This window comes from Stegodyphus dumicola, chromosome 8 (assembly GCF_044657685.1).
Source record: "Stegodyphus dumicola isolate Sdum_Otavi_A_Nest chromosome 8, ASM4465768v1".
Taxonomy (NCBI): Eukaryota; Metazoa; Arthropoda; class Arachnida; order Araneae; family Eresidae; genus Stegodyphus; species Stegodyphus dumicola.
The window spans coordinates 37,372,941-37,385,193 of NC_140775.1; the positions used below are offsets into that span (position 1 = coordinate 37,372,941).

Below are 12,253 nucleotides of genomic sequence, written 5' to 3' on the forward strand. Positions count from 1 at the left end.
TGTAAAAAGGTTTTGAAAACTCTAAATATAGCAGTACAAAACCGGTTGTATTTTGTCTTCCCTCTTACCTATTTCATTCACTATATGCAATATGATGCATATCCATAACATTTAGGGGCTCCCTTTTAGTTATATTAATATCGAGTAATTCATTGAATAGTTAAACCAGCTAATCTAATTTTAAAAACTATTTCACACTTTTATTCGCCCACTGAAAGTTTTTTTTTTACGCAGCATAAAACAGAGCAAAAGAAATATATTTTGCAAAACGTAAAAAATATTAATAAGTAATAATTCTGATCATGAAAATTTTGAATAAAATGGCGGAAGAAAAAAAGATGTGTAAAAACAACAATTTTAGTGACGCCACCTATCAATCCGTAAAGTAACTACACAGTTAAGTAAAGTAGATCGCCTATTGGAAGAATACCAAAAGGAATAATGAATACGTGAAGTTTGGTTTCACTTTCAACAGAACAACTGATAATGCGCAAAAGTCGTCCCTCCCCCACTGCATAGTTTGTGGCACTCTCTTTTCAAACACAAATCTTAAGCCGGAATGCTAGGACATTTCAACAACCAGCATGGTGGTGCAGATTTCCAAGCCATGATGTTGAATAATTGAAAGCTAAAAGAGTTTGATTTGACCAAAGAAGTTAGAATAGTTAAGTAAACATGACTTCCCAAAAGTGAAGCAAAAATAAATGCCAGCAACGATAAGTCACGACTTATCATGGCCGCCATACAGCGAACGGGTATGACTTTGAAACATATTGTTAAATAAAATTACACTGACTTTGAGAGCAAATATTAACGTCCGCAAGCCCAGAAAAGTGTCTTTAGGCATAATGTGCATAAAGTACCATTGAAGGTTTCACGGTTCTACCAGGTTTTACCATTTATACATTAGTCTTAAAGTTAGCATTTACGCATTTCCATATACGTAGATGGGAAAATTTTCGTGACGTCTGTACGTACCTACGTATGTATATATGGTGCATAACTCAGAAACGATTAGCCGAAGAACGTTTAAATCTTGTATAAGGAACTGCTATAATGCCTAGTTATACTATATCTTGCCTTTTCGTTGGAATCGGCCACACCAAACGTATATATATATATATATATACGTATGTATAATTCATAATAATTTATAATAAGAAAACTTTCCATATACCATCTCCTAGGAACACAAATTCAATTTAAAACCGTGAATGAAAAAAAAATTAGTCAGAATTTAAATTAGTATTTTAAATAGAAAGTTGAACTTCTTGTTTAAAAATCTGCTAAGAAAAATCTTAAATAGCAAAAATACCAAAACCGAAAGTAAATTCTACGTATATATACACACACACTCATACATATGTATATAGGCGTTAGTATATATACTAAGCCTTTTATCCGGCTGTCTGTTTTTTTGTTTTGGTAAATTTTGCATTTTTGGCTTTAAAATGTTAGAATTAGGATGTTCCTGTGTTCCGGTTAAGGTTTTATAATTTTAGTTAATCTGCATGCAATAGTTGTAGAATTGTCAAAAATTTAAAATTTTAAACGGCGCTAGACCTATCGAGGCCGCCATTAGCTTACATCTCAATCTCTTAGTAGAACAATGAATTAAGTCAGTTGGTGCACCAGGTTCAGTGTTTTTCTACCCAGTGGGAAGAAATTAATTTTCAATTTTATGCACCGAAAATTTTGTTTTTTTGTCCGTTGGCCGCAATGCAAGTTTTTCCTTAAAAACTCTAATTTTAATTGCAAATAACCCAGGGATGCACTGGTGGAAAAAAATGCGGTAAGTGCATGGGTTGGGTCTGTGAGATTCATTATACTTTACATCAGATATATCGTAGTGCATCATTTTAAAGTTAAAACAACTTTATCTTCGTTTAATTTATGACATTAATATCCTCAAATAGACCAACAAAATAAATTTTTATATTCTTGTGAACTTCTTTTTACAAGGTACCTTTTTAGACATTACATTGAAAACAAACACAAAATAAAATAGTTAAAATAAAGTAAACATTTGATAAAGGTATTTTCAATTGTTGATGAAAAGCTGACTCAGAAAGATGATTCATATTTCATTTTTACGTTCACTACAAAAAACACAGTATACTCTAAACAAAGATATTTTTTGCACTGCTCGCACATGTATTGGGTTTTTCTGTCCTTAGAATAGGCACATCAGCCCCTTTTTCCTGTTTCATTTCGATGTTCAAACTCTGCAACTGTTCCTGACAATTTTTGTGCAGCAGTATGAATGTTCCTTGGAATGTTTTTTGACATTTATCTTTTTCTTTACAATGGTCATCTGCGAAATGGTACATTAGTTTTTTAAAACTTTTCTTCTGTTTTTGGCTTTAGCCTTGTCAGATGCATATGATTTGTATATTAAATATAAATTATAAGCTGCCATATTTAGTATGACATAAAAGACGACCATTGACCAATGTTTCGTGTTTCGAGCAACAACATTAAAAAATGCCACTCTCTCGTTGACACAGTCAACACCACCTTTTGTTTCATTACAAAAAGTTATGATTTCAGGTTTCTTCTTGTCATCCATATTTTCGTCAATATTGTCATTATGATGCATGGATGACAAGAGGATCATTGTTTTACTCCACTTTGGAACATATGAAACTAAAGTCATATCATCTTAAAATCCGAACAAATTCCTCAAACAAAGGTCAAATCATCGGGATTATTGAGATTTAAACTTTCGTGAAGTCTTGCAAATACATAAAAAAAGAATTGCGTACCACACAAATTTAGAAAAATGAAATAAAACGAAATTTTGAAAAAACTTACATATTTGAACTGGTTGGGTCTTACAGACCCAAGACAATTAATACGATGAAATAACTCATCTTGAAATCCCAACAAACTCTGAAAGAATCTGCTTTGTTGGCAATGTACGTGTTAAATGACGTACTTAAATATAGGAAGGTAGATAGAACATCAGCGGTGCAGCTGCTGCCACCTGTCTTGAAATAATGAAAAACGCATTGTGTATGGGTCTCACAGACTCAACACGTGCAATGGCGGGTAAACTGCTTTTAACTGTATTCGTTGTTTTAGACTTTTCTGTATTTTTAACAAACTGCTTTTAACTGTATTCGTTGTTTTAGACTTTTTCTGTATTTTTAACAAAGTTAACTGCTTTTAACTGTATTCGTTGTTTTAGACTTTTCTGTATTTTTAACAAAGTTAACTGCTTTTAACTGTATTCGTTGTTTTAGACTTTTCTGTATTTTTAACAAAGTTAACTGCTTTTAACTGTATTCATTGTTTTAGACTTTTCTGTATTTTTAACAAAGTTAACTGCTTTTAACTGTATTCGTTGTTTTAGACTTTTCTGTATTTTTAACAAAGTTAACTAACTGCTTTTAACTGTATTCGTTGTTTTAGACTTTTCTGTATTTTTAACAAAGTTAACTGCTTTTAACTGTATTCGTTGTTTTAGACTTTTCTGTATTTTTAACAAAGTTAACTGCTTTTAACTGTATTCGTTGTTTTAGACTTTTCTGTATTTTTAACAAAGTTAACTGCTTTTAACTGTATTCGTTGTTGTAGACTTTTCTGTATTTTTAACAAAGTTAACTGCTTTTAACTGTATTCGTTGTTTTAGACTTTTCTGTATTTTTAACAAAGTTAACTGCTTTTAACTGTATTCGTTGTTTTAGACTTTTCTGTATTTTTAACAAAGTTACTGCTTTTAACTGTATTCGTTGTTTTAGACTTTTCTGTATTTTTAACAAACTGCTTTTAACTGTATTCGTTGTTTTAGACTTTTCTGTATTTTTAACAAAGTTAACTGCTTTTAACTGTATTCGTTGTTTTAGACTTTTCTGTATTTTTATAATTTTTAACAAAGATTTTTTGAGTTTTTATGTATTTTTGCCTTGTCGCGAAGTGAGAACTGAATTGATTGAATGAGAAATATATCTTTAATGAAATTCGAGTCAATAAGTTTAAATGAAACGCAGCATAAAATGTGTATAATTTAATAAGCCGTACAAGGAAGTCATGTGGTGTACACATCAGATTTTTATTTATAAAATTATCTTCCTTTCATTAAAACAGCTGGCAGTATTCATACTTTTTCTGTAGGTATCTGAAAAATCAAAATAATAATTTATGGAATGATGAACTTATGCTCAGCGCAAACTTTGGGTGGATTTTGAAACTGAAATCGACGCCAACGCTTCGTAATGAGAAAGATTTTTGTTGTCTTAACTTCCCATGACTAGAATTGATTTTCCAAAAGATAAACAGGTATTGCAAAAGATTTTCGAAGTTATTCCGCTCTTCTAATTAAATTTCGTCTTGCCAAATAAGCCTTATTATACAAAGCAGAACAAATTGCATTTCCGGGCCTCTAAGCAAATATTTCACTTTCGTAAATCAACTTATTGTAAAGGATCATTCAGAAGTATTTATTTTATATTTGAATAAATTGAAAATCAGTCGTCCTTCCTCACTGCTATTGAGAAATATGCTTTGATTCGCGAACTAGTAAATGGCTTTCATGATTTTCATTCACTGGAATTAATAAATGTCGCTAATTATTCTAGTAACACAGTTTACATGTATTAGGATAAATTTCAAAGTCTTGATATCAGTCAATAAAATAATCAGAGTTTCCTACGAATTTGTATGGAAAATACACATAATTTCCAAGAATTCCGGAAATGAAGGAAAGAAAATGAGCCTTATTATGTAATACAATACAGCAAGTTCTAATTACTAATATAACATTTTATACACTGGGAAACCAAAAGAATTATATGATTGGTACAGTCATATTGATATATGTCTTTATCTGGTTCAGTGATATACACAGTGTCCATAAATTATTCTATTAAAGATATATTTTAAATAATATAGAATAACTGATAAGGATAAAAGATTTACCTGACTTTTTTTAGTAAGTCAAAGATTTTTATATTCAGGCACTTCAACATGAGCACAATTAGTTGCTCTGAGAGTATCATGCCTATTATCGATTTTTCTCCAGAAGTTATTGAGCAATTGCAGAGTCATAGTAGCTGTTTCTATAGCGATTTGATTTTTGAAGTCTTCGGTGGTGCAAATTTCTGCAACATAAGAGGCCATAAAATTAATCCATCTCTCTCTACCAGTCCAACGATCTGGGAATGTTTCATCAAGGACTAAGTATACATGTGTAGCTCAAAGACAAGTGGCTCCATCCTGTTAAGAAAAGAAAAAACAAATGTTTGGCTGCTTTGGTCTCAGCATATCGAAGTAATTATCTGAATCAACTGATGGTTTCAAAATGACCAGTTACTCTGTTATGAGTTAGTTCGCATCAAACGTTAACGTAAACGCTATCTCGTCAATTTCCCTTACAAAATGCGGATTTTCTGATCTCCGAATCCTACAATTATGTCAATTAACCTCTCCTCAAACATAAAATGTTGCTTCATCACTTAGTACGATTTTCTGAAGAAACTGACCATTTGTAGGACTAGCTGCATGGCTGGTTTTCATAGTTTACCCCGTGTGTAACAGGAATACGAGCCAGTTGCTTATAGAATGTTCTACACGAAGGCAGTCCTTACCTTAGCAGATAGCCGTTGCATATTTTACTATATTCAAATAACCTAATCCAAACAAACACAGGTATTGCTACCAACCAAACAAGGCTGCATAGAAAAAAATACCAGGGCCGCAAATGAACCTAGTTTCTTCTGAAAAGAAACGGAATTAAATCCTGAAACTGTTTATACTTATTATTACTTACTGTTTATAATTGACTTATGAAAATTCTTCTCCAATCGTAGAATCAAATTCTGATTCCCCAGAGCCCATTTTAAGTATCATCTCTATTAGGATTTTCCAGCTAATGTTAGTCGGTCTTCCTGTTTTAAAGTGCCCTATTCAGCAATTAAGATAAACTTTGGGTGTTAATGTTACTCTTATTATGCAGTGAAGTCTTTTTAAAGCAACCACCTTCGATTTCAGGTCCATTTTGATTTCCATGAAGTTGGTCTGTTTACAAAGCAAGACCATCGCTGATCTTGTGAACATTTATTTGATTACATTTTAAAAAATACTAATTACCCTCAAAGGGTTTCATTCTCTTCGGAGATGGTCGTCTTGAGAAGTTTCATTGTATCTATAGTGATAAAAACTTATGTTTTGATACAGAGTTGGTAATTTCTTCAATAATAATCAGTCATGGAGTTTCGTCATGTTTATTTAAACATAATCTAGAGAATAATTAACGCAATGAAGTAATAAAAATGACAAGGTGAACAAGAATATTCGTGAAACTTGTTAAGATAATATAAGGATATTATTATTATTGTGTTATTTAGAAATTTTTACCAAATACGAGATATTACAGCAATATAATTTCTATTATTTTTACCATTTTTATAATTATTGCTACAACCATCTTATGAATTCTGTTCGTCAGGGATCCGATTTACATACGAATCCTATTTTTAAAGATTCTTATGAACGTATTGTCGTATTATAATCTACTACTGTCGTATCGCATGCATAAAGTGTACCCGGAATGACTTAAGTTTCATTTTAATTGCGCATGTCCAAGGAATTGCTTATAAAGTTCTTTAGAAGTTATTACGACTTGCGTCGACATCTGACTACGATACTTAGTTAATTCCTTTTATCATTTGTAAATAAGTTCGTTTTTAATAATTAGAAAATGCTTTTACTTCGACGATATTCCATGGGGGTGGATTATTTTAGTAAAGAGCATATATTAAATTTTATTTTCGCATTAGAGTTTCTGCTGTAAAACGTTTAATATATAGCAGAGCACATTTGAGGACGTAATGTTATCAAAAACGATATAATTTTGGTGGTTTAAGATTTTTTAAATGTAGAAAACACATCAAAGATGAATTACACTCTGATAAAACATCCACTTTAACCAATGAGTCGATCAGGTGAGAGATGTCGTGCTCAGCGGTCATTGTTTAACAATTAGGAATATTATTAAATCAGTTTCCATATCATCTGAATTATAACGAACAATTTTGAAAGCTCATTAATGAATGGCGCTTGAAAGGTAAAGCAATCCTGAAAGTCCAGAAGTCATCAAAAGAGAAGAAGCCATATTCAGCTAAAACTCAATATTAGTGACTGTTTTCTCCAATTTTCGTGGTATTGTATATCTTGAATTACTACCAATTGGCCGAATTCTTAAAATAAAAAGAATATTACTTGAATGCATTGTGATGTTTGCATGGAGCAATTCTTAGAAAACGACTGAAATGTGAAGAGGTAACTCGGGGATTTCACCTCAGTAATACACCTACTGACTTATACGTTTTCGTTTCCTTAGTATTTGGTTCAAAATTGAAGAGCTTTTGCTCCGCAAGCTTCGGATTCATCTTATTAGGTGATACCGTGAGATGGTCTCCCCCTCACCTCCAATGGATTAAACTGACGCTTTGTAGTTCAGTAAAATAAAATTCGCTTGGAATCTCGAAGAGGTTTTTCGAAAACGAATTTAAAGTAAGCTTCGAAGATTGAAAAAAAAACTGACGCATAAGTGCGTTATTGTCGAAGGGGATTTCTTTGTGGTAATAAATATTAATCAATAAATTGAAGTTTTGTGTTTATTAAACCGTTCCTAATATTTTTTAATCATAGTAGTATTTAATTTGTAAAGAGAGGACTGTTTACATAGAGCAGTACCCCAAACAAATAATAGCGTAGACCAGAAATCATCTGATTTTCAAGAAATGCAGGTATTTGTTTCTTTTTATACACATTAAAAATTGTAAAATATCTTTATTTCCGTGAAGCGCATTTCGAAGAAAATTCTCTTTTCAACTATTTAGAAAAACGAAATTATTTTTTATTTTCTGAGCAGCTACGATATGTATTTTGGATTAAATAAAGCAAAATAAGTTGTTTTTAGTTCCACATGCTTTAAAATAAACACATTTTATTTACTCTACTGTAAGCAAAAACTAAATTATTTACATCTGTACAAATGCTTTTGCAAGATAAAATTCCCTATGTACACAGAAAAATAATTATCAAAGCACTGACACATTTGTTTGGTCAGTTTTTAGAAACGGAATATGGTTAATCAATAATGCCTGGAAAATGGTTAATGAAATAAATAAATAACGGTACGCTTATATACAGTATATTTTCACTAAACATTATGGGCTGGGTATTTGTCAAACACTGTAGACATTTGTATGTAATAATATAAATTAAATTAATAGCCTCTTAAGTACGTATACTCTTAAATATATGCATATTCTGCGGTGGAAATCTGTTATCATAGTGTCATCATGTTATATTATTCAAATCAATGTAAAAATTACAAATTTTAAATAGATTAGCGATAAGCTTTAAACTATTTTGCCTAATTAGACAGACTAGCTACGTGGATAGCTGGAGTTCTATTCTCTTTAGCAGACCGTGCACACGATTCAAAAATTCTTCGTAGCTTCATCAGACATTTCTTTAGTTTGATTAATATATTTTATCTTTGATTCCAAACTTCCCATCGAAAAAATTCTAATACGTAGTCAGCTAAGTGAGGAAGATATACTTGGTAAACAAATAATAATTAATAGATATGCAAATGAACTGTACCTAAGCTTACCCCCTAAGTGCACATCGACATCGCAACCGAGGGAGGAGCTTCGAGTACGCACCAATGAACATCTGTCGCTCTTTTGATGTTAAATTTTTGAAAGGCATTGTTTTTATTTTATTTCACATGTTTTTCGCAAATATCATGAGTATCACCCATCATGGATTTGTAAATATGACAGTGAAATCTTCATAATTATTTTACATTATTTTACATTTGATCTAATTTTGAGTTGGAAATCTTCCCGAGAAATCCACGATGCTTTATTTATTCTGTAGCGAAAACTCGGCGACGAAACATTTTCAAGCATCTGATTCACATATCAATACAGAAAATACTACTGGAAGCCCAAGGTCCGTTAGAGAAGCTCCTCCCTCGGTTGGGATACCGATGTGTACTTACCTATAATGTTTACCGCAATATTTAAAACTCATAACCCAAAGATTGTTGCAATCAAATTGTACCTTTTATTAAAGTTTATAAACTAGAAATGATTCATTTTTGTTGCTTTTCTTAGATGTCATAGCCTGTAGTACTGCTTTTTAAACCTGTCGTCTTCCTATCTAGGCAGAGCGAATATTCACTATTCTTATCAGGTCTTCAGGTAAACCAAAGGAATGCTAAACTGTACAACAACGTTGGGCATTGCTTGGAAACGCAAGGAAAGCATGCAGAGGCTTTGAGTTATTTTCATACAGCCATAAGGTGAGATGACTTTTCCCAACTTATATTTCTCAATTTATAAACGCTTGATCCTCTAAATTGTTATTTTTCGACAAGTTTGCAAAAATACGGTGAAGAAAAACCCCGAATTGATATTGTATTAGGAAACGTAAAATTACCATCATTTTATAAAATCATCGTTTTGCGTTTCCTCTTCTCACCTGTTAAAGCAGTATGTTTCTATCAGGCACCTCCGCAATTTAATAATCAGTTGATCATAAACATCAACATCAGTTGATCAAACAATCGTAATTAGTTATTTTCAGTAAACCTTTTCGCAGCGTGTACTATTTGCCGAACGCTATTTCGCATACACGTTGTCTTAATCGTTTCCACTTAACTTGTGCAAGTTAGAATTTCATTCATAGCGGCACGCACAGAGTTCTTTCAGCAGCGACAATGCTTGCTGGCAACAGGTCTGGCCAGACGTTATCAGCAATTTTAAAGGATTTCCATCGAAAGAAATCGTACAAATTGCAAACGCAATTTGTGGTGAAAGATTTTTACACATGGAAAGAAGACGTCATATTGATTCGAATACAGATATAAAAGGATTATCCCGATAAATAAAATATATAAAAGGATTATCAGTCATTATCCCAAGCAAATATTGCTAGCTTTTTAAAAGATCATTGTATCACATACTTATTGAACAGTAATAAAAATCCTTTCAATTAACATTTGTTTGTTAAAAAGGATGGTTGTAACCTTCCTTTTAATTACATCAATATTTAGTTTTTAATTATACATATTTTCATTACCTGAATTATAACCAAAGACACAATTTCACAGGACGTTAATTTCGCAGAGCGCGATTTTGCCATACACGTGCAATATCAATAACGTAACTCTCGCGTTCGTCAGTGGTTTACTGTTTGAAAGATAAATTCTAGTTTGGAAAGATGCATTATCCTCTGTTACTTCCTTGTATAAAATAAAGGAAGTATTGTAATAGCGAAACATTTTGGGTATCATATTTCAAAGAAAATATGCATTTCACCCGCTCTCGAAATCATTTGAACAATGCTTCTGCGTAATATCTGTACGTACGGACAGAATAAAGGGACTGTTTTTGGCAAAAAGGATTGTAAAATGGATTTAAAATGGATTCAGAAGAGATTTTTTCCCTTGACGTCTGTACGACGTACATACGTACGTATGTATCTTATTTAACAGAAAAATTAATAACCGTAGAACGCTGAACTTTTGTATATTTGATTGCTATAATATGTAATTCTTCACATCACTTTTTCGTTGCAATCGGCTGCACCAATCGTATATAAATATATTCCCACTCTGTTACCTGGATCAGTGCACTTAGTTTATTATTCTTATATGTTGTTAAATTGCGCATTTTTTGCTTTAAATGTGTTTGAATTATGTGGTTTTCATGTTTCGGTTTAGATTTTTATGGCTTTAGTTAATCTGCATGCAATTATTGTAGACTTATAAACAATTTAAAAGGTTAAGTGGATAGCTAAACCTAATGAATCGCCATTTTACATTTGAAACTCAAACGAATAGTGAATTAAATTTCTGCAATTTCAATGTCTTTTTGCCCAGTGGGACGAAAAGTAAATGTTCATTCTTAATGCACCGAAAATTCTTCCTTCCTGCACGCTGGCCGAATTCCTTATTTTTGTCTAGAAACTCTTAATTTTAATTGTAAAAGTTATTTTTGAACTGTTTTAACTGTATTTGGTGTTTTGTGTTTTCCTGTATTTCACAATTTGTAATGGATTTTGAGTTTTTGCTTTTCCGCGTAGTAAGAACTGAATTAATTGAATGGTAAATATGAATGAAAAAATTCGAAGAAATAAGTTTAAATGAAATGCATCAAAAATATGTATAATTTAATAGGCCATACAAAGAAGTCATGTAGTATTCACATCAGATATTTTTTGTTTTATTAACGGTACATTTTTGAGAGGTATGTGAAAATACGACAATTTTATATAAAATTTTCTATTTCGAAAATGTAACGGAAGCTGATATCTGAGTAAATAACAATGCTTTATGGCTGAATATTAGATTTTACTCTTTAGAGTGGAGCCGGATGACATTGGAGCTCATATCAATGTTGGAAGAACGTATAACCATCTTGGAATGTATGGAGAGGCTGAAAAATCCTTCAGAAAGGTAAAACATTTACTGACTTTCGAAAATTTTCTTTTTTCTTGAAAAAATATCGTTGAATCTTTATTATGGTACTCAAAAACGTATACTACCAGCTATTGAAATAAGGTAAAAGAAAAGTATGATGGCGAGCATTGCTTGAAAACGAGGAAGTTCTTTTCAAAAAAATCGAAATACAAAATGTTGTCTTCACCTTACATTAGGAATTTTTGGAAGCAAGAGAGATTGAAAAATGAGCAACGCCTTTTCCGGGAGTCGAACCACGGACCTCTGGAATACGCGCCCAAAGTGCAGACCACCACTCCACGAAGGCATGCTCGGAAGGCTGGATAAATACCCTATATACTACCCCTTTTAAAGGGCGACTGGGGTTTCTAAGGGACCCAATCGCCAAATTCTGGGTGTGGAGAATCATCATCTACCACCCTTTTAATTCGGGCGTCACTGTAGGTACATTAGGATTTTTTGGAATCATGAAAGACGAAAAATGAGCAACGCCTTCGCCGAGAATAGAACCACGGACCTCTGGAATACGCGCCCAGCATGCAGACCACCACACCACGAACGCATGCTAGGAAGGCGGGAGAAATACCTTATAACCTTTTAGTTACTTGTTTATAAAAACATTTTAAGTTATAAAATAAACTTTTATTTAAAACTCGTATTAATGAACTGAAAGGAGAAACATAATTTATCATATAGTTTGATGGGAATAGGAGATAAAGTTATTCTCTTTATAAAATTCATTTGCACAAATAATAAAAGCGTGGGTGACTA

The 12,253-nt window shown here is 32.1% G+C and overlaps 1 protein-coding gene and 1 long non-coding RNA gene across 3 annotated transcripts in view; one reads left to right on the forward strand and one right to left on the reverse strand.

Annotated features, from left to right (window-relative positions):
• Positions 1-2,931, reverse strand: part of LOC146995790 (uncharacterized) — a 47,343-nt gene extending 44,412 nt beyond the window's left edge. Inside the window, exon 1 of the long non-coding RNA XR_015042544.1 lies at positions 2,815-2,931. This is a non-coding gene — a long non-coding RNA (uncharacterized LOC146995790). The remainder of the gene's footprint in view (positions 1-2,814) is intronic.
• The window catches only part of LOC118198726 (protein O-mannosyl-transferase Tmtc3-like), a 268,461-nt gene that overhangs the window by 172,100 nt on the left and 84,108 nt on the right, over positions 1-12,253 (forward strand). For both annotated transcript variants that reach the window (XM_085821740.1, XM_085821741.1), the window contains exons 11-12: positions 9,185-9,322; positions 11,386-11,479. In XM_085821740.1, coding sequence (XP_085677866.1) covers positions 9,185-9,322; positions 11,386-11,479 — 232 coding nt within the window. The remainder of the gene's footprint in view (positions 1-9,184; positions 9,323-11,385; positions 11,480-12,253) is intronic.